The sequence below is a fragment of the Andrena cerasifolii genome, chromosome 15 (genome assembly GCF_050908995.1).
Source record: "Andrena cerasifolii isolate SP2316 chromosome 15, iyAndCera1_principal, whole genome shotgun sequence".
Classification (NCBI taxonomy): Eukaryota; Metazoa; Arthropoda; class Insecta; order Hymenoptera; family Andrenidae; genus Andrena; species Andrena cerasifolii.
The window spans coordinates 8,860,406-8,882,574 of NC_135132.1; the positions used below are offsets into that span (position 1 = coordinate 8,860,406).

General features: G+C 46.1%; 5 protein-coding genes across 6 annotated transcripts; 2 read left to right on the forward strand and 3 right to left on the reverse strand.

The window, feature by feature from the left end:
* Positions 1-44: 44 nt before the first annotated feature.
* On the forward strand, positions 45-2,483 carry LOC143377034 (tumor protein p63-regulated gene 1-like protein). Of its 2 annotated transcripts, XM_076827949.1 has the most exons (6): positions 45-368; positions 441-657; positions 722-898; positions 1,013-1,120; positions 1,423-1,556; positions 2,173-2,483. In XM_076827949.1, the coding sequence occupies exons 1-6, from the start codon at positions 254-256 to the stop codon at positions 2,358-2,360; spliced, it is 939 nt and encodes a 312-aa protein (XP_076684064.1). In that variant the 5' UTR covers positions 45-253; the 3' UTR covers positions 2,361-2,483. The 2 variants fall into 2 exon arrangements, with proteins under 2 accessions (XP_076684064.1, XP_076684065.1); XM_076827950.1 differs by lacking the exon at positions 1,013-1,120.
* A 1,169-nt stretch (positions 2,484-3,652) lies between these two features.
* LOC143377031 (fatty acyl-CoA reductase 1-like) lies at positions 3,653-8,436 on the reverse strand. The gene is made up of 11 exons (XM_076827945.1): positions 8,418-8,436; positions 8,229-8,331; positions 7,909-8,136; positions 7,608-7,856; positions 7,383-7,528; positions 7,186-7,295; positions 6,230-6,422; positions 5,909-6,157; positions 5,664-5,843; positions 4,463-4,543; positions 3,653-3,831 (listed from the first exon to the last, which is right to left on the reverse strand). The coding sequence occupies exons 2-11, from the start codon at positions 8,232-8,234 to the stop codon at positions 3,696-3,698; spliced, it is 1,578 nt and encodes a 525-aa protein (XP_076684060.1). The 5' UTR covers positions 8,235-8,331; positions 8,418-8,436; the 3' UTR covers positions 3,653-3,695.
* A 1,644-nt stretch (positions 8,437-10,080) lies between these two features.
* Ost48 (dolichyl-diphosphooligosaccharide--protein glycosyltransferase non-catalytic subunit Ost48) lies at positions 10,081-12,087 on the reverse strand. Its single transcript, XM_076827946.1, has 3 exons — positions 11,889-12,087; positions 10,936-11,562; positions 10,081-10,863 (listed from the first exon to the last, which is right to left on the reverse strand). Exons 1-3 carry the CDS (start codon positions 12,019-12,021, stop codon positions 10,319-10,321), a joined length of 1,305 nt encoding a protein of 434 aa, XP_076684061.1. The 5' UTR covers positions 12,022-12,087; the 3' UTR covers positions 10,081-10,318.
* A 990-nt stretch (positions 12,088-13,077) lies between these two features.
* On the forward strand, positions 13,078-16,746 carry Plap (phospholipase A2 activator protein). Its single transcript, XM_076827944.1, has 6 exons — positions 13,078-13,535; positions 13,746-14,615; positions 14,682-15,012; positions 15,077-15,317; positions 15,389-15,807; positions 16,237-16,746. The coding sequence occupies exons 1-6, from the start codon at positions 13,399-13,401 to the stop codon at positions 16,561-16,563; spliced, it is 2,325 nt and encodes a 774-aa protein (XP_076684059.1). The 5' UTR covers positions 13,078-13,398; the 3' UTR covers positions 16,564-16,746.
* Positions 16,747-16,892: 146 nt separating this feature from the next.
* On the reverse strand, positions 16,893-21,888 carry Mkp3 (Mitogen-activated protein kinase phosphatase 3). Its single transcript, XM_076827947.1, has 4 exons — positions 20,380-21,888; positions 20,110-20,295; positions 19,795-20,037; positions 16,893-19,394 (listed from the first exon to the last, which is right to left on the reverse strand). The coding sequence occupies exons 1-4, from the start codon at positions 20,771-20,773 to the stop codon at positions 19,018-19,020; spliced, it is 1,200 nt and encodes a 399-aa protein (XP_076684062.1). The 5' UTR covers positions 20,774-21,888; the 3' UTR covers positions 16,893-19,017.
* Between the last annotated feature and the right edge of the window lie 281 nt (positions 21,889-22,169).

Sequence of the window (22,169 nt, forward strand, 5' to 3'; positions counted from 1 at the left end):
ATTAGGGGCCCAATGCTATCTGCCGATAACCTTATCAGTGGTAAATTTAGATTCGAGGAGCATGGCGCCTTTCACGGCTACCTGATATGTCACTTTCCTGTCTGGTCTGGAATTCGTTAAGTCGCCGCGATAGAATCGCGGGGAGCAACATTATTGGCCGTGGCACGGCCACTGCGTAATTCCCACGTAAGGCATCGATCCACCGCGAATAATTGCATTTACAAAGCTCCCGAACAACTGGTAACCTCGAATAATGGATGAAACCTACCTGGACGAGGGGCCAGCGGGAAATTTTGAAACAGCCACGCTAGAAATCACCAAAGAGCACGACGGGAATGAACCGAGCAACTGGAGTTCTACAGCTGCTGGTGAGTGGAGCGCTGGCTTGAATTTCAGTTCGTTCCTCAAACTACCCTGCAAGCGCTTCTAATAATTCCCAGGAGCCACTGCTGCGAGGGCGAGCGTGGGGAACCAGGGTCGCGCTTCCGGCCAGCGCTCGACCTCCAAAAATCTCGTCAACGTGCCCTTCAAGCACATCGACATCCATTCGTTCTTCTCGGACAGAAGCGAGGTCGTAGAGAGAGCGCTGAAGGATTGCCAGGAGAGCTTGATAAACGAAGAGGAGAGGGACGTGGTCGGCAACTGGCTCCTCACGGAGTAAGCAGCTCGTCGTCGCTAGTCGAGCCAGATCTTGATTAACGTTTGCTAATGATGTTCGCAGAGTGAGCTTATGGGACGTGGAAAAGGAGAGGCTGGTGGTGCTGACGAGGACAGCTATTTACTCCATCAAATACGACTTCATTTCCCTGAAAATACTGGAGTACAATCGAGTGCCCATCTCGCAGGTCGACACGCTAGTTTCGGGCGAACTTGTTTACCCTTCTTCCTCCTTGGCGCCGTAAGTCTGATCGCAAGCTACTTGATACTAGTCCAGCGCTGCTGAATATTGCCCGGTGGGACTGCGAGGCGTGGTTTCTTTAATCTATGAACAGATGTGTTTGACAATTTTTAGACGATTAAGTGGATTGGCGGAGGGTATGTCATCTATAATTCATTACGGAGTTCGTGAAGAGTGGTCTTCTTTTACCTCTTGTGCCAGTCTCGCGCAGTTCGAGCCTAGGTACAGATAGATACTCCGAAACGGAGCTTAGATCCCTTTTATTCCGAGGAATAACTGCTTTGCGTATTCACGTGTTGTACATAGCTACTCGGAGACAAACTTCCCTTTTAGACTCTCGTTCGGTTGGGCCGGTTAAGTTGCTTTAGGTAGAATGTAGTTGAGCTGCACGTAGTTGTATTTGTTTTCGTGCAAACGCATAGTTCCGCACCTGCATCCGTAGGCTATTGCTTTGGCGAATGATATACTGCGTCTGGAAATCGGGAGGTACTTTCTTTGATGTTGAACGAATGTGAAATTTGCAGGAAAAGGTTTATGTCTGGAATCAGAATGATGTGGAACAAGGGCGACCCGCTGCCGCTCACTAAGAAGTGGAATCCGTTCGCGAAGGATATACCGTGGCTTACTTACACTAGTCATCCCCTGTTTTGGTACAAAGGTAAATTTATTAAGCGGTGTTACTGCTATGATAATTCAGAAGCGTGAGATTTTTCTCTGGGAAACCTTTTTCTTGGGGCGAAACTTGTATTTATGGAAAGTACTTGGTGTGTAGAGTTTAATCATATCAATTTTGAGCTTAGGAATGTTTTCGTTAAAAAGGGCAAAAGGTTTTTTAAAAATTAGTAAAAGTATTTTGTAATAAAACTTTCTTTTAGGGTTTATACAGAAATCGACTTTTGAAGAAACCGGGTTTCGAATTCCACTATTCCCAAAACACCGGTTTTCGAATTCTACTACTCGTAAAAACTGGTTTTCGAATTCTACTACTCGTAAAAAACCGGTTTTCGAATTCCACTAGTCGCAAAAAACCGGTTTTCGAATTCCACTATTCCCAAAACACCGATTTTCAAATTTTTCACAAAAAATATATAATTAAAAATATATCTAAAAAGAATCAAATTTTTTTTCCGAAGTCGCTGCGAAAATAGAAACAAAATTAAATCAGCTGGGAGCGTCCCGCTAAATTTTTGCGCCTCTCTCTTTGGGAGTCGATTAAAAAGGTTTCCCAGAGGAAAAGTTTACCCCAGAAGAACGTAAATCATTGCCAATTTTAGGGTCAGAGGCAGAAAAGGCGAAATTCGATGTCGAGGGCTTGCACTCGACAATTATAAGCTTATTGCCGTCAGAATGCAACATACGGACTGGATCCATTATTATAGAGAACTACTTTGGATTGGGTGCCTTGCTACACAACAGGAACGGGCTAGGTTTCTTTAAGATCCGGGGTAAAGTGAGCTTTTAAAGATCCTACCGGAGACGAGACGTTTCTTCCAATGTATTACAAAGATTCCTACTTCGATTCGTGAAATTTGGTGTATGTATTTATAAACTTTACAGTATTAATAAAGAAATATCAAAACTTCTAGTCAAATATGTAAGTACAATCTGTGTATTATGGATCGCGTAACTTCAATCGCATTAAATTAATTACACTTGGATAAGCTAACTGCATTCCAGAATTTGGCGCACTGGACGAAAGTAAACTAATATCGCATGGTAATGTTGCAAAGTGATAGTAACAGGTTTCTTTAGGACAGAGTTGGGCATTATCCGAATAAAAAAAAGTTATTCAAGAATAACGAATCAATTTTTATCCGAATGAATGATCTCGAATACAAATTGCTTCAAATAATACCCAACACTGCTTTAAAATTAATAACCTCGCTTAACTCGTCATGAAAATTATGAATGGAATAGTTGCACGACTTATTTATACATGTATTTGTATTTTGAGCTCCTGGGCCCCTTGTACACGCCCCACAAATTATGTACATAAATAAAGAAATAAACAATTTTATACAGGCGTGTATACAACTTATTACTCGAAGATCCATGCCCACCATGAAAAAAAGTATTCGAAATAAAAATTTCGTACACAAATTTTATTTTAATTTTCATAATTTTTTGCTCATCTCATGATGAGGGGTGCGTTTTAATTATAAAATAAAGCGATACCTCCTAAGTTTTGCGACCCCCGGGGGAGGGGAGGAATATTCGAGCAGCTCGGACAATGGAACAAAACAGAAAGGTTTGTATAACAATCTATCTGTACTTAATAAATCTTCTTCCACATCACTGACGTTTATTCTGTGATGAAATTTCGATATTTGGGATGCCCAAGACTAAATGATATTAAAAATTTTTATAAAAAAGTTATCACTGTTGTGTTAAAACGTTAATTTTATTTTTCACATCAGTTTTATTTAAATTCGTTTTTGTTCCAATAAAGATTATTTGTTGCATCTAAAAGAAATAAAGAAAACAGTTTCAGGAAATATTAAGAAAATATTTAAACATCCTTTTCATTCAAGATATTTGAATTTTGGCGCTTTTGGGCTACTTTTCCTACGCGATCTGGCGGCTACGACATTTTAAAACCATCTGGCAACAGTGGCAACCCTGGTGCGTTCTGTTCAGTTCTTGGCTAGTTACGTCGTAGAGATTTAAGAATTTGTAAACCCGCCCATACGTTTTCCCGTATCTTTTATTTCGACGAACAATTCGACCCGATTCCCTGGTTTCTGAACAGACAACACCGATCCAGCTCGCGGGACACGCAACCACTTGCAAAACGCAACTATTCGTTAAAAATCGATCCGTTCGCCAGCGATTGAAGTGGTGCGAAAATGTACGAGAAGATTCCAATCTTCCCAAAGATCCACAGCAGTAGCACGATACAACAGCCGTTCACTATCCTGTCGATCCACCACATCCTGTAACATTCGAATCTTGGAACTGGTTATTTAGCAGACGCTAAGTACAATCTAGAATTTGATCAAGTCGACGCGGAGAGGAACAGGCGCAGTGTCCTCTCGAAGGGTGGACCGTCGCGCCGTCCAACAAATAAACAAACTCTAATTACCATGGCATGCAACTAAAAATATGAAAGCGTAAAAATACGAGGGCGTGAGGCTGCGTGGGAGCGTCACGTGGCAATTAATCACACTGATTCTCCTATTAAGCCTCCTCCGTAATCTCCGCTTCCTCCGTCGTCGTCACCAGCGGCCGTAGCCGTGATGGAAAACACTGGTTCTCGTTAGATCACCGAAGTTAAGCATCACGGGACGGTGTACTGGGGAAAGATGGGAGATCACCACCTTTCTCCCGGTGCGCTGCTGCTGCTGCTGCTGGGACCCGAAGGAGAGAGAGGAGGGGGAAAAAATGGGACTAATAGGGTTCGTCGTTGGGCAATATAAGCAAAGATAGGCTTGAACCGCCATCCTGCTTAAAACACAGGAAAACAATAAAACATAACATAACATCTGTCATCGTTCACGACGTCCATCCCGTGCGCGACAGTCGAGTGGACTCTATCATGCTCGCGAGAGTGGTACTTTACTTTACCTGTCCAAATGCTCTTTGGCCTTGTCCAGTTTTGACATATCTTCGTTCAAAAGGTAACGCTTCGCTCCGATTACACAGTTTCTGGTGGGAAAAAATCGAGAAGGAAACTTTGAACAGCGTTACGTATGTACAACGCACATTAAACGTACTCGTATATTTGGTGGTAGAGAGATGGAGTAAAGTCGTATTTGGCAGTGAATTGCCCTCTCTACCTCAGAGTAGGCATTGTCGGTTCGTGAATGAGATTGGTAGAATTAGAATCAGGGATGAGATACGCACTGTAAACCTTTTATCCACATGCGTCGGGGCAAGTCTCATCGCGTAGGGCAGGTTATGGTTTGATTTCGTCAGCAACGTACCGAATTTTCGATCTTATAAGAATTGAGGGCACCTTCTGCAAGGTGAATCTTCTCTACTGATTGTGAGATTTTCTAATGTCACTAATAAGATTTATTATAAATTGTAGATGTGTTTATACGTTCGCGATAAATTAGTAAAAAATAAATGAGGTTTATAATTTTCCCAGACTTAAGGGGAGGTTCCGGTCTAAACATGGATTTTTTTATTTTTTTTTTCGAATGTTCAACCTTTTAGGAATACGTGTTTGAAAAGATTTGTTGAAATTCGTAAAATTTCCGAAGTTATAGGCCAGGGTTGGCTAACTGGTGGCTCTCGAGCCACCGGGGGCACTTCCGCCTTGCTGCCACGCTGAACGGCCCCCTCCATACCTCCCAGACTCTGACGATCGCAGTCAAAAAGAGAAGGAAAGAAGGAGGAATCGACTGCGATCGTCAGAGTTTGGTCGATATGGAGGGGGGATAAAAAAAGGGAGGATAAAAAACCCCTGTTATAGGCATTTGAGTAGCGGCAAATGCATGGGTAACAACCGGCCACTCGGCGCTTACGTAAAACTTTAAACGCGTTTTCTCGAAACAGTGTTCTCAAAATCGGTGGGACCTGTATCTCCAAAATTGAAAATTTTTAATTTTGAAAGGCGTTGAAAGGACGAAAAATATAGGGAAACAGTGATTTCAAAGTTGCCTCGCTAACTGCTGAGCAAGCGGCTGGCTTATCCCCACACCCGAAATATTTCGAAATACCACTTTGACCAGTGGTTGACTGACGTTACAACTTGACAAGCTATCCCTCTACCACCAGGTATACATCCGATGCCTCGCAGAGACAGGTTCGCGTGACTTACGTCAAATATTCTAACTCATCAATGTTGCTGTAGTCGAAACCAAAGATCCCACGCTCCGGCATTGGCACGTCCTTTGTCAGGATGTTCTTCAAGTTGGTGTTGCGAAAGGCCCATTCATTATTTAAAAAATGACTCAGTTTTTGCGTGGCGGAATATACCTGTTTCTGAATCTTGAGGAGCCTGCGAGGGAAGACATGGATACAGCAAATGAGAGAAAGAGAGCTATGTGCCGTGTATTCGCTTACATCGGTTGACTGCCTTTCAATTTTAGGAGTCCGTCTAAGAGCAGAGCCGGCAAGAGATGAAGAAACAAGGTCAGCACGTAATAGTAGAGGGGATTGCCCGTCAAGGTGGTTCGGGGATACCAGATGGTTCCTTCGAGGGGTATTTTTTCGTTAATCGTGAAACCCATTGATACCATGTTTTCCTGAAGAACATGACGGATCTCGTAGAACGAGCAGTTGTAAACGTGAACCTCCGGATCCTCGGTTACCCTGCAACAGCATTAATTCACTTAACCTTGGTAAATCTGAGAGATGACCGGCGCGAGGAAAGTTTCTTCGTACGTGACTCGCCCCCGTTTCCACGCGGCCGTCACCGTGGCTTTAGTAGATACGTCGACGGGGATGAAATCGGAGGCAACATCTGGCCTTCCACCGGAGACGCGCAATATTCCCTTCCCGCCGAGTACCATCATCCCCACCGGACCGTTGAAGTTGTCCAGCCAGCCAGGCATCGGCTCAAACATCGTCGACACCACTGTTCAACGAAACAATGCTTTTTTATTGCCAGCGTTGCTACGGATCAGTGCCGTCTTAACATAGGGGCGAAAGAGGCGGCCTCCGGAAAAATTGGAAAATTAAAAAAACTGGGGTTGTAAAAGCCAGAAAAGAATTGGAAATGGGCCCTCCAAATGCGACGGAAAGAAAATAATACACCAAAATTTAGATTTCAAAATGGGGGCCCTTTTCTCGTGGAATGTACCCCACGTTTAATCTTATTTATTTAATTGCTTTAATACTCATTCACTTCGCGTGTTAACGCGGTGTTTTCCATTTTCTTTAATTTAGAATAATTTACGGGGCCTCATATGGGGCTCGCCTCAGGGACCCCGAAAACGATAAGACGGCACTGCTGTGCATACGAATGTTGCTGTAAATCGGCGAAAGTGCCATTTCATGCTGACGCTCGAAGCTCTTTTTGAGCGTCAAAACCAATCACGTGACCGACGCTCAACTAATGAACGAGCGCGAGTCAGAGTGAATGAGCGTCAAGCGGAAGAGCTGAAAATCACGTGGACCGATCACGTGAAGGTGATGCTGATGCTGGACGCTCGTTTTGAGCGTTAAAACCAGTCACGTGATCGGTCCACGTGACTTTCAGCGTCAAGCGAAAAAGCTAACCTCGATTTAGCTTTTCCCCTAGGACGCTAGACGCTCGTTCGTTGGTTGAGCGTCGATCACGTGATTGGTTTTGACGCTCAAAACGAGCGTCATCATGAGAGTGCACCTTGATGCTTTACCTATCGACGGTCGGACAATCACACTAGGCAGACGTTTCGAGTAGTCGGCAATCACTTGCTCTGCCAGTCGTTTGCTGAATGTATATGTATTCGGCATCGATCCCACGTACCTACAGCGAAACATTTATTAGCGTCCTTTCCAATATTTTTCTATCCTTAAATGATCTCGCGCCTTAAATAAGCCCGAGTCAACTCACTTGGAGGTAAAAGCTCGTATAGTGTGCGCGTCCAGCGATTCAGCCATGTGAATGGCATCTCTCCAGTCGAGAATCGGCGGATAAACGATCTCTTCCACCACCGGCTTATCGGACTGAGCGTACGCGGAGCTAACGTGTACCAACGCCTGTCGAACGCAAATTCGATCGGCGTTAATAGACGAGAGAAAAGAATTTGGGTGAATCGCGAGTCGGAGTTCTACTTGCCGCCAAGTTCTTCGTGTCTTCCGCCAGAATGCAAACGTCCCTGGTGCTTCGGCAGTTCAATAGAATGTCCTTCTTCAGATCGTCATCGAATCGAACGTTCGCGGCAACATGAAAGATCACCGACACGCGGCTGATAATAGTCTTTCTGTCAATCGCGGATATACCCAGCCCGTCAACGCCCGTGTCACTGAGAACGGGAATTAGCTTCGAGATGTAGGATGGCCTCTCTTTCCGTAACGTGTCGAACAGCTACGAAACAAACCGTACAGTAACTCGCCCGCTCGCCGCATTTCCAGCTTACCGGTAACTGAAACTCCTTCCTCAGTCTCTCGTCTATGGACAGTCCCTTCTTCGACCGCATAAACAGATATATCTCTCGGACATCAGGGCAGGATCTGAGCAGCTTCTCGACCAGCACTTTGCCGAGAAATCCGCTACCACCTGTAATTAGGATACTCCTTCCGGCGTAAAATCCGGCTATCGAGGACCCATCTCTCGATATCTTGCCGCTTTCTTCGTCACCGTGGACCTAGGGTCGAAAGGTATTGTGGATCGTTGAATTTGGCGCGCTTAAAACGCTCGGAAGTAGGGGATACCTCTTTCGATATTTAACAAACTTACTGCCATTGTAAACGAATATACACGAACTGTTGTTGCAGTGACAGTATCGCTGACACTGGCAGTGGCTTCGTTTTTCTTCTTTCCTCCACGGTCCCTTCGTTTCCTGTCCGGAAGAAACAAGAATAATAGCACTTATTTACCAATAATTGTATTCCGGTTCACCGGTTTAAAGATCGAAACCTTGCTTACCCATCCGCCCATTGTTAGCCATCGTCCTTGTAAGAATGAAATAGCAAATAACTGCAACAATGAAAATTATGATGACTCATTGGCTCTATGTACTAGGTGTACCGGATGTAATTGTAGCTCTAACGTCTAATGTTATATAAGTAGATGAATATGTACATACTTACATGCGTGCTGATTACAGTGCTTCCTCTTTACAACTGCATCGTTTTTATTAGATTCGACAAATGCTGTCGACATACTGTTTGTTTAAAAATAAATCGTGAATCTCCAGGTATTTCGTACACTCGGACAAGAATTTTCCGCGGATTGTAACGTGGACCCTAATTTTCTCTTCTGCCTGGAAATATTATTTTTTTCGTGTTAGATTACATTTGAAAGGCGCGATAATATGTAATTGATAAGTGTGGCGGTCTCGAGCGACCGTGGCCGAATGTCTCCGCCAGATGGCCACTCAACTGGACTCCCTCTCGCAAGTCCTCATTCATCCGCATTTACGAATATACACGAGTTCCGTCCCAGTTGGTCAGAGCAATAATGAACGTCGGCGTCGCGTCTGAGCTCCTTGTCCTACGGAACTGTGTCCTCGGAGAGTCTCCTTTTTAGCCTCGCGAGGTTTCCTTGACGCGTCACGCTGCTCGAAAGGAAGGTTGGAAGGGGAAATATGCGCGTGAAAGAGGGGCCACCCCCTATGGCTGGACAGAGAGCGCTGTTTTTACAATATCTCGTAAAATCTAGTGTTACCACATTTGATTCATACAATGTCACGACAGCGAATGTCGCGTCAAAAACGTACCTTTAATGAGCAATGTTGCATAATGACCCTTCGAGGAAATCGCACCTTTACATAATATTTTTTACCCTAATTTTCAATTAATACAAATTCTATCATAATAATGTTCCAGAAAAGTAATTTTAGTTTAAATTTCCCGAAACCGAGTTAAATGAGTCATATAAACCTTTAAAAGAATTTTAATAACTGGAAAAATCAATGTAAAAAATATTACTTAAGGAGAGGGTTGCGATATCAAATCTTACGAATTTTTATACTGGGGGAGGGAGGGGGTAAGAAATCGCCAAAATTATTCTTACGTAATTTACGAACGGCCCCTAGGAATAGTTGGAATACTAACAGGGCCCGATATAAAGAGAAACTTAAAATCCAGAAAAAAGTAAAACTTAGAGAAAAAAAAACAGTAAAAAAGTAAGGAAAACATGTTTGAATTTAGTACTAAACTTTATAACTAAATATAAAGGGCGGCAAAAATCATTTTTGCCCAGAGCCGCGGAAGAGCTAAATAGATCGGGCCCTAAATACTAATACCCAACAATAAAAGCAGAGCGATGGAGCGGAGCTCTGGAGTTGGAGCGCAGAAAATTTTTACTGCTCCGCTACTGCCACGTGCAAACGTTTTACGCGGAGCTTGAACAAGTATTTTGACGTCGGAGCGGAGCAATTAAAAAATTGGTCTGCTCCAATCCCCTGAATAAAAGAGCAGAAGTTATTAGGCGAAAATCGAATAACACGAGTAGTTCTCTAAAAACAGTGCGCACATAGAAAGATTGTCTTGGAACTTGAAATATACCTTCTGCATTTCGAATTCCAAGATACTTGAATTAGCAAACGTGGTACAGAAATAACTCTTCCAACGACGAACTGCGCATATACAGTTCGCAAGATGCTCAAGCTTATTTATTTCACGTAAATTCACTCGCTTCCCTCGTTCCACTCGAGTTTCTAACATTTTATTAAATAAATATAAATGTTTCATCAGACGCGGACGTTTAAACACCTGACTAAGCTCTGACTTCTTAAAGAGTACCTCATGAAAACGCTATGGTGTACTTAATGTTATAAATCGAACAGTTTGCAAAGTATTTCCAAGTTCTTCACCGCGAGGACTCTACTCAGACTTTGATTTGGCGTCCTCCTTGTAATGAAGGAAAACAAGGGAGAACAGAAACACGCCGCCCATCATAGAAAACGCGCTTACGTAGTACGGGAATGCGCTCGGAATAAAGCGCTCGTACTGCGTGTGCTGCAAAGGGCGGACCGACACTTGCGTCGTGCTGTACAAATGGGTCAGTCCGATGCGCGTGTAGTCCACCTTGAACTGGTAGACGCCGTACACGTCGGGGATCTTGAATCTCGCCTCGTAGCGGCCGTTCCCTACCGGTTTCATCGTCATACGAACGAACGGATCAATACGAACGAATTCCAGCTGCAAGTCGTTCGTCTCGTAAGGGACCCACGTATCAGCCATCAGCTTCTGCACGTCGATAGAATACACAACGTCGTCCATTATGGTGTAAGCCGCGGGTGGCTCGGACTCCCCGACACGGCGGTGATGAACGCCGGACACGCGAATCACGCCGTTCTCCTTGAACACCCACCGGGCGATCGCCGTGGCTACCATCTCGTTCCCGGACCTCTCGTACCTCTGTCCACCTGCGAAACGTCCGCTTGTAAACAAAACTGCGTGCGCCTAGGAATAAACTCTCATCGGGAGCTCTCGCTTACCTTGAGCCTTCTGAATAGGGCTCGTGAAAGCTTCGTTGCTGAAAAAGTACAGGGAACCGGAGAACACCACTCTGGCATTGTTCCTGGCTTGCAGAGCAGCGATCAGTAACGTGTTCTTCCCGACAGCGTGCGGATACTCTTTGATAGGATTCTGCGGGTTGTACGAATACGCGGAGCTGGACGCCGTCAGCAGATGCAGGATCAAAGGGTTCTCCGTGTCAGCGATCAGCCCGGTGCCTTTGTAGAGCAAGGGGGGCACGTCCTTGCTGCCGACGATCACAGGAGCGTCGATCAGATTGGATGGCTCAGCTACGATCTTGGTGTGATATCCATTATCGGATACGTCGTAGTTCAAGTGGTCTATAACCGCGGAGCCTTCCTCGTCTATTTCGAAGCCGGATTCCGAGGCTAGCTCGTGCAGCGCGTCTCCCGACTGCGAGGAACCAGCGACGAGGACGTTTCCACCGCCATCGATAAAGTCGGTGACTGCCTCGACGCTTAAGGCCCCGCCAAACTCCTCCACGGAGGGAGCGAAGATTACTAAATGCTCGTACAGGTATTCTCCGTACTTGGAGAGCTGTAAGCTAGCATCGTCGGCTATCTTAAACGTTAACGCGTAGCCGCTATCTGCAACAGACAATACAAGTTTGAGGCTTTCCCTGCGAATCTGTCCACGTAACGTTTAACCTCTTAACGACGCGCTGAATTTTAGAAAAATGTTAACAAAATCACGAGCTTTTCTTACGTTGCTATTTTACTACGTAAATGTCTGCGAACTGGGATGAAATAACTGTTGTTTCGAAAGAAGATGAGGTTATGTTAAGGAGGTGGAATTTTGAGGTACTGTTCGCGGGAAACGTAAATAATATTGCGAAGGTAATTCTTAAGAGGTTAGAATCGCTGAACGATTATTGACGGATATTCTCCGGATGTTTAGTGCAATGTTTACGTACCCTGAAGTGTCTTAAAAAATATGGAATGCGTTTCTTTGATCGCCAATTTGTCGAGCAGAACGAGGGTAGGTCCGCCGGCATTCGTGACAGCGAATATCGCGAACAAGCACAGCAGCTTCTCCGTAAATCTCATCGTGGAGCACACGTAGCAGCCGCTTGCCACGAGACACACCGGTTTCACTCGCTAGATTAGCGGCTCCATGCATGGACATAGGGACGGAGGAATAGTTGCGACTTTAGGCGAGAGGAGTGATACGTGTTTGAGGGGAGAGGGGAGAGCACAAGCATCTGCCTGGATTTGATTGGTTGCATTTACGCATACTCCGTACCGCTAATTATGAAAAAGTATTTGCTACAGATTGGTAACTACAGACGTCTAATTGTAAGTATATACTAACGAAGTGATTATTCACGAATATAAATTGTAAAAATAATGAAAATTGAAGAGAAACATGTATCTATAATTATTAAAATATATGAGGTGAATACGCACTGCATACCACACTACGAGAAACGCTTCAAATATGGCTGCCACTATCCCTACTTGCGACCAGTGGAGGGTCCGTATTTTACTTAACGTAGAAACGTAAATTCTCTACGTGTAGAATAAGACGTAGTAAATGGCTTAATTTAACAACCAATCCAAGTCATTTTCTGGCTCCAGTGCAGTCAGTTGTAGGTACCGAATTCGCTATTAGGGTAGATGTCTATTAGGCTAGTTATATTTTTTACGCGTGTCACGTAGTGAATTCGATGTAACGTAGTAAACCCACCACTGTTTGCGACGCGACATTCGTTCATCATTACACATCACTGCGCATGTGCGAAGCAGCAGCCAATAGAAAGAAGGCGTATATTACCTCGTCGCCTCTCCCGCAAGGATATCACCCCCCGCAACTATATCTCCGTCCCAATATTCCTATGTCCATGGCCCCATGCAACAACACGTAACCAAACGGAAGCCGGCAATGCGGAAGTGACACGTTCCTCCAGCGAAACGCGAGAATCAAATTTCCTATAAACAATTACCGAAAACTCGCTCGGGTAGATCGCCCCGAATCCAAGAAAATTAAATCCTCCCACTTTCCCAAACAAGCCACTCGCCAACGCCGCTAATAACCCGTAAATAAATCTCCAGGGCTCGCCGTGACGCCGAATCTGCGCCGCGTCTGGCCACTTTTACAAATTTCCCTACCACCGCGACCCCGCGCAACAAATACTCGCCCATTACTCGCAGCCTTTTGTTTAACCTGCCGCAATTAATTCTCAAAACACGCCGGTGGAAACGCGGGACTACTTCCACGCCTGTGTGCGTTTATCCGGCGCGTATGCACGCGGAAAACTCTCGGCGAAGTGACAAACACAGTCACGCATGCTCGAACGCGTTTTAAATGTCAAAACCAATTGCATTTGTCCTGGTGCGTTTGTACATTCCGGTTGGAAAGGTTCGCACGGTACATGATTCGCACAAGTTCGCTTCCTCTGTGCTCCGTTAGATTACCAGCGTACCATGGCCAGGCCGTATTACAAGCTGAGGACCTCCCTTTTCGGTCACATGTCCGACGTGAGAGCCGTGGCGACATTTCCCGACGGCACCATCGTCTCCACCTCGCGGGACAAAACCGCTCGTGTATGGAAACCATCCGGGTATATAACCTGCTAACGTTCTTATTAACATTAGATTGGTGCACGCACACGGCCGCCCTCGCTCGCCGAGCCCGAGATTCCGCTAATTTCACAGCAACCACTCGAAAATACAGATAAGCCCTCGCCGGAGTTACGGTGGCCGAAGCGTCCGCCAATCCGCACTTAGCTCCCCCGATTACGTTAAATCACCCTCGCTCGAACATTTCGCAGGAACGGTAAAGACTACGTGCACGCCGGCACGCTCAAGGGACACTCTAACTTCGTTAGTTCAGTCTGCGTTATACCTCCGTCTAAACAGCACCCGCTGGGCTTGATCGTGACCGGCAGCAACGACAAGACCATATGCGTCTACGTAGCGGACCAACTAGAGCCTTCGAACGTTATACAGGCCCACCGAGACACCATATGTAAACTCAGAACAGGTAACAAGGAAGGGACGTTCCTCTCGAGTTCGTGGGACCAGAGTGCCAAGTTGTGGGACACTAGTGACTTAAGTAAACCGCAGCTGAGTCTGGTAGGGCACACCGCAGCCGTGTGGTGCGTCGTCGACCTGGCGAACGGCTCTATCGTCACAGGATCGGCGGACAAGCTGGTTATTGTATGGGCGAGAGACGGAGCCGTACAGCACAAGCTGACGGGGCATACCGATTGTGTTCGCGATATCTCTGCTCTGAGTAACGCGGAGTTCTTGACGTGCGCCAATGACGCCACCGTGCGCCATTGGAACGCGGCTCTGGGCACTTGTCTGGGAAGGTACTGTGGCCACGAGAATTATATTTATAGTATAATAGCTAGAGACAATGGTACGAGTGTGTTTACATCGGGCGAAGATCGAACTATCAGGGTATGGTATAATAGTGAAATAAGTCAGACTATTATATTGCCGGCCCAGTCAGTATGGTGTATCGATTTATTCCCCAATGGTGACATAGTTGCTGCGAGCTCCGACGGTATCGTTAGGATATTCTCGTACGATCCAGAACGATACGCGGACGCGGAGACGCTAGAGAAGTTTGAGGAGGAGGTGACTAGCACCATGCTCAATGCCCGCCAGGTGCTCGACCAGATTAAGATTCAAGAGTAAGTACGCCGTCCGCGGAGAGATACTAAGTTGGTGGAGTGGTGCGTTAATTGCTATGTTAACAGCGTGCCAGATGTGAAGGTGCTGCAGCAGCCAGGTAACAAGGATGGACAGACGAAGATTGTCAATGACGGGAATGTGGTGAGAGCGTACAGTTGGTCGCTGAGCGAGCAGAAGTGGGTAAAGATTGGAGACGTGATGGGCGCGGCTAGCAGCGGCACAGCTTCCACTGGGAAACAGCTTTATAACGGAGCGGAGTATGATTATGTGTTCTCGGTCGATATACAAGACGGGGTGCCTCCATTGAAACTACCCTACAACGACGGCCAAGACCCTTGGCACGTCGCGCAGAAATTCCTCCACGATAATGACCTAAGTCAATTGTTTTTAGATCAGGTACGCGGAGCTCGGAAGCTGCTTCTTACTCTTCGATGTGATTGTAATTTGTTTTCGTGTGCAGGTTGCGAATTTTATAATAAAAAACTCGAGCTCGAAGTCTACGGCAGTTCTGAGCACCGGTGTACAGTACGCTGATCCCTTCACGGGAGGCAGTAGGTATATTCCGCATTTGACGGAACCAGCGCAACTGGATCCCGTGAGACCAGCGGCGGACAGCGCGCCGGATAATTCTTTGCCGCAGTCTTATATTCCTCATACGAAGTACTTGAAGCTGGAGCAGGCTAACTTGTCCGCTATCATAGGTACGCTTTTATTGTTTAATTAGAATAAGATTTAAGTGGAGACTGAAGCTTGTTCTTGTGTTTCCGTGCAGATAAATTACGCGAATTAAATTCCAAGCAGAGTGAGCTGTTCAAAGTGCCAGAGGACAAGCTGAACACGCTGCTGAAGCTCGCGGAAGGCCAGGCTTCTGAGCAATTGAGAGCCGAAGCTATAAGCACTCTGAAGATACTTTTGAATTGGCCGGACGTTGTGCTGTTCCCTGTGCTCGATATAACGAGACTCGCTGTCCTCTATGAAGAAATCAATAACATGCTTTGTACGGAGGAATTGTTGCAGATCCTCCAGAAACATATCAAACCCGATGCCTCTGCTTCTAACCAAATGCTCACGTTTCGGTTGCTGGCGAATATGTTCTCGCACGAGAAAGGGGAGAAGCTGTGTCTTAATTGTAAGGATGAAATATTGAAGCTCCTGTCGGGCTTGGAATCCCTTGGGAGTAAAAACAATCAGGTACAGAGAATCGTAGAATCGTACGCGGATAATGTAACGCACAACCTAAGTTGGGCGTTACTCGAATGAAATATCGAATAAATTTTTACTCGAATGAAATATCGAATAAACTTTTACTCGAATGAAAAATCGAATAAACTTTTACTCGAAAGAAATATCGAATCTTTACTCGAATGAAATATCGACTAAATGTTTACTCGAATGAAATATCGAATAAACTTTTACTCGAATAAAATATCGAATACATTTTTACCCGAATGAAATAACGAATAAATCTGGCTCGAACAACGCTGCAGATTTATTCGTTATTCACAAATAATTTTTCGGCGAATAAAATCGTTATTGACGAATAAATCTTGGGGGCTTATTCGTTATTCGAAATAAAATTTGTGCACCTCTGCGCGCAACTAATCCGGCATCCATTTGCAGGTAGCGGTATCGACGTACATATTGAATCTAACCGTCGCCTTGAACAAGTACAACGACGCGGATGGCAGAGCGCACTGTCTGAACGTGATGTTCTCCGTTCTGCCGCGTTTGAACGAGCCGGAAGCGGTGTTCAGAGCCCTCGTAGGGCTAGGGACCCTTTTATACACAACGCCGGACTCCAAAGACCGCAGCGATCTGATCGAGGCGGTGCAGCAATCCGAAGTGGCGCTCAATATACTGAGAACAATGTCCGAGACCGAGGTCGCGGCAAGCACGTCGAATAAGTTGGCGAATTGTTCCAAACAAATTATCGATTTAATCATTTAAGCATTACAAGTTGTAGCGGGGGAAATTGACAAAACTGAAATGAGATGGTGAACTGAAGACTCGAGTGAAGAACGAGTATACTTATTAACATTTTTGCGTTCAATAGGCTTCTTATATTTTCTGCCGTTCCACGATTCAAACATTATAATTGATCTTTGCTAATAAAAGTACATATTGCCATAATTCAGACGATCTCTTCATTAATACCAGAAATCACTATTGAAACTCCGCGAAGCGCACGCTGCCTTGTAAAGAACAATCGCTCGTTCGGCTCGTGTAAGATAAGTTGTATTTCTAATTGAAAATTAATTAAAATATATGTACAACGATGAATATAAAATAATAATTTATGTAATATACATAATATTTGATTAAATCTTCCGAGCGTTACGCTCGATAAACATACAACAGACAACAGTGTAATAGTAGAATATTGTTATTACATTAACGTCAAATATATATATATATATATATATGCATGTGTGTGTGTCGTGTGTGTGTGTGTATATATATATTTCCTTACTTGTACATCAATTTACTCTTGTTCGATAGTCGAGAGTTCATTACCCACAACTTAATAGTTAATTACATGAAAAATAACATCCACTGTGTACACTCATATTAACTTCAATTATGCTCAATTAACAATAGATATAGTACATGAAAGATAGTTACAGTATATCAGGTCATCGTGGCTCGTTATGGGAATGTGAATGCGATTCATTCGTTTTCTTTTATTACAAAAATAATTTTAAGTATGTACGTACGTATATATATCTGAGATCTGTAAGATAATAGAAACAGTGCTGAATCCGTAAGACCCAGAGAATTTAGCGTCCCGAATTGCTGTACAGCGTGTAATTCTGTAGCGACGCGCAGGGATCAAGACTGTCGTGCGAAAAGGAAATTTCGTACAGAATTACGGGGAGCAATGTAGACGCTGGCGTCTCGTCAAGCTTCGCAATTATCGAGCTCTATGGCGAAGCTTGACTCCAGTGGCGGATTTAAGAAAAAAGGCCCAGGTGGCAAACGTTCCGAGGGGCCCATTTTGGGGGGAAATAGAGAGGTAGTTAACTAAAAACGGGCTAAGTGTAGTAGTACAGAAATAAATATAGTGTTTGGTTAAAATCATAATTTTTTTGAAGATAGGGCTTCTGGACAGGGGCCCGTTTATCGGGCAAACGAAGACGTAGTTTACTAAAAACGGGCCAGGTGTAGTAGTACGAAAAAAAAATGTGTTTGGATACCTAATCATAATTTTTCTTTGGTCAGGGGGCCTAGGCGGCAACTCATCAGCCGCCCTGTTAAATCCGCCACCGCTTGACCCTCACCCAAATAGAAACTAAAATTCTTCCGCATCTACGACGACCCTGACTTGTTGTTTTCCGGAAGTAGAGGAAATTCGGAATGCCCTATAGAAATGCACTGATCCTTAAATTTATTTAACCGAGATGTCCGCTCGAGAGAATGCGCGCGTCGAGAATAATCTCCTCGAGATAAGTCACTTTTGTGTATTGAAAAACTATGTGAAAAATTACGCCCGAGTGTCGAATTACTTTACACTTTACAATCTAATTGCTGAGTACGAGACACTCCTTCAATTTTGTACCTCCGACGAACTTAGCGTATTATTAAAGCAGTGATCTTTCACTTCAGCTACTCGTGATTGCCCGGTAGACGACCCGCTCCGACGGCGTTTCGCGCGGAGCGAGCATCGTCTGCGTTGAAACAAACACAGCCTCGTTAATTGAAGGGTTCAAGGAATAAGTATTAAAAATATAGATTTCCGCCTTTCGAGATATAGTACACGTATAAAATTCGTATCCTAGAAACGTTCCTGGTAGGGGGCAACCTAGCGCTGGATAACGAATTCAACCGAACCCTAAATTTTCACACGGAAAACATCGAACTTGGAAGCATAATCTCAGAATATACAATTACAGTAGTATCGTAAGAAAGTACAGATTCTACTTACAAGATACTTTCAGTGTTTAATTCTACCGCGACAACTTAGAAATAAAACGAGAAGAGAAATAGTCCCAGGGCCTCATAGCTCTGCTTATTCCCTCTAAATTGCAACGCGACTTGTGCATCGTATAATTCTGGATTTAGAATTACGGAACATTTCTCAGCTCCGAGTACATTCTGAGAAGCAACAGGTCCGTTCTCTGTTCCGCTGCTTCCCAAGCGGCAATAGACTCGCGGCTTTCGCAGCCTCGTGAAAGAATATATATAGAAAAAGTACTAGAAAGGTTCAACCGCTCGTCAGTTTCATAGCTTTCTTCGCAATTTAGTAGGTGATGGATACATCTGACCCTCTACTTTTACGCCGCGTCTAGGACATTTCCTTAGCAGGCTGTAAACTTCCGTTTCCCGTACCCTTCAATTAGGGCTTTTCTACTACGACGTGCTAGGAGGGACCTAGAATTTATACTGGGTCCCCCCTTGCCCGTCTCATTCGGCCGGCGTGCTCGCCGCCCACCTATCGAACTCTATCCCGGAGTCCGGGCTGAGACCTAGATCGATGGGGCTGAGGAAACTAGGAGCCGGGCAGTTGCAAGGGCCCCCGGGCCGGCAGGCCCCGATGCACCTCTGATCGTTTACCCTGCTCCTGTCCACCCGTTCTCTCAGCTCCTTCTCGAAGCTGTGCAGCTGCTCCATGAAATGGAAATTCGGGGCAACGTTCGACTTCCGGCTACGTACTAAGTTGAAAGCGTCGTTCAGACTGAGGCTGCACTTGTGCATAAGGTAGGCGACAGTAATCGTGACGGACCGCGACACTCCGGCTAAACAGTGAACCAGCACTCCTTTGTCCGAGCTCCGAGCTTCCTCTGAAAAGTCAAGCACGTTAGACACGAAAGTTCGCTGGCGCGTGAAAGACAGTGGCGGATTTAAGAAAAAAAGGCCCAGGTGGCAGATGCGAGGGGCCCTATTTTTTCGGGAAATTGGGGAAGTAGTTTACTGAAAGGTGTATCTACAGAAAAGTATAGAAAAAAATATATGGTGCTTGGATAAAATCGTAATGTATTTTTGAAGACAGGGCCCTAGGGGGGCCTTCTGAGCAAGGGCCCATTTTTGGGGAAAATAAAGCGTAATAATACAGTGTAATAATACAGAAAAAGATACAGTTTGGATAAAATCATAATTCATTTTAAGGATGGGGCCCAAGAGGCAACTGCTCATTGGCCGCCCTGTTAAATCCGCCACTGGTGAAAGATATCTCCGACTTACCGATAAACTGAATCGCTTGCGGGAAAAAACTAGCTAGATTCTGGTTCCAGTGATCGCTTATGGGTATTTGCATGTATTTTATCGAACCAGCGCTTTCAAATACATTCGGCAAATCCGGGGTTACGTTCAGAACATATTGTATCCTGTGGCGTGCCAGAGCTTCCCTATCCACGCTGTTGGCTGCGTTCCCAAGATACAGATGAGGCAGAATTTCAACCGGAAAGTCTTTATCTTCCTCGGGCCCTACGAGATACCAGGCCCGTGTTATCCTTCGCCGTAGATTTCATTAGAGAGGCATTAGCTGAGCATACTAACCGACAGAATCGCAAGTACTATCGCTGTCAGAGTCCGAGTAAGATCTCGTCGGCGGAGTGGATATTCGAAGGGACCTAAGGCCCATCAGTTCACCATCGTTGGAATCCTGACCGGGTGGGCCTTCGCCACCCATTTGGCTACACTCGCACCATTCGGGGTATCTGTCTCTGAACGCTCCGAAACCACCTGCAACAAGAGAGGAGTCAAACCCAGACCTTTACAGACTAAATAACAGAAACGAGCCGGAGATTGAAACGCCGCTTCTCTCACCCATTAAAGTAGCTACGCATCCCCCGCTGCTTCTAAGCCTCCGACTTAAGACTTGAATTGTCTCGCCCTGATGGCCCGCTGGATCTGTAGAGTCACCAATTAATACGAATGTCCCTCTACTGTTCTCGTCGCCGCACAGGAATACCTCGACTCTATTTCTTAGATCTAAGCACCTTATCGTCGACAATAAATCAACTTTGCCCGCTGCCAGCCGCCTTAGCATGATACTAGGTATAGCTAAAGGAACAGAGCCTCTTACGTGAGCTTCAGAGAAATCAGAGTGCGCCCTACAGTCTAAGATGAGAAGCTTGCCGGGCCCGTCGTGGGATCTAAGTTCTCTGAAGAGCCACTCGGGGCTTATAAGATCCTCCTCCATAACATTCCCACCTGGCATATTGCGGACTTTAATTCCTGATGCTTCTTTGGTCTTTAATTCATTTAAAACACACCTCCGCTCACAGACGTGATCCCATCATCGCCCTGGTGTCGCGGCGACGTCCAACGAATCTCTCCCGGCTTATGGCACTTAATAGCACGCTGGACTGGTTAAGACAGGTTTACTTAGAATTTATCGAATACAATCGGATGGCACTTGGAGTTGCGTGACGGAACGTGGGTACATGGGAACGCACGTTCTCGTTCCTGAGCGTTGTCCTCACGTGTTGCCATCGCTTCCTGCGGGACCTCAACGCCGCTTCTGCTCCTCCGCCCCCGCCTCCTCCTCCTCCTCCTCCTCCTTCGCCACCGGCGGCAGCTCGTCTCGATTATTGATCCTTTCGTAAATAAAGACGACAGGTCCAATTAACAGAGCCAGAGCCGCGGACTGTGTCAGCTCGCACGGGAAACGCATGATCTGGCGCGGGTCTGGCGTCGATTTATCTCGAGCGCGGCCCTCGAGCTTGCCGCGGGCCCGCCTCGCCTCGGCTCGCCGACGGTGGCATAGTTATGCTGGGGCGACGCGCGGACAGACGCGATAAGTTCCTCCCGGTCAGTCGGCTGCTGGCGTTACCGCGCGCTCCGTCGATCAGCGGGTCCTCTTGCTCTGCGGTGGCGAAAGGGATGCTGCCGGCTCACGAACTTAAAAGCGGAGCGGAGCAGAGTCACTGGATTCGGTCCGAGACCGTGGCCCCTCACCTCACGAATCCCTCCAGCATCGCTGGACGCGTCTTCCCTCGATTCCTGTACGGGCACTTCCTCGTCCCCTCTCTCTCTCCCTCGCTCGCTCGCTCTCTCTCTCTCTCTCTCTTTCTTTCCCTCCTTTCTCCTTTTCCTCCGTTTCCCGTGGTTCACCTCTCCGCGCACCGATTCCCGTCTTCCTCTCGCTTTCTTCTCCCTGCGCACACTCTCTCTTCCCTGGCCGTTTAGCCCGGCTCGCTCACTTTCTCTCTTCCTCTCCGCTGGGTACTCTGGCTCAGGCTGCCGCAGGCCACACCTTACCTCGAGCGTTCTTCCGTACAGAATGGGCAAATGGCGCTCGGCTACCCGAGCGTAGGGGAACCTGGTGCCCGTGCCCATTGGCGACTGGTCACGTGGTCCGGGCGCAGCGACCAATCCGGCCGCGGACTGACGTCAGTTCATTGACAAAAGATGTTTTCATTAACAAGGCGTGGGTAGATGGGTCGGGGGTCGGTACTGACCGAGCTGTCGCTGAAAAGGGGGCCGCGGGGGAGGCAAGCGGGGACGGACGGGGCCGCGCCGTACACTACACGCTCTCACCCAGTCTCTCACGCGTGCGTGGGCGCATATTATTACGATCCACGCGAGAAAGACGGCACCGTCTACTACTCCAC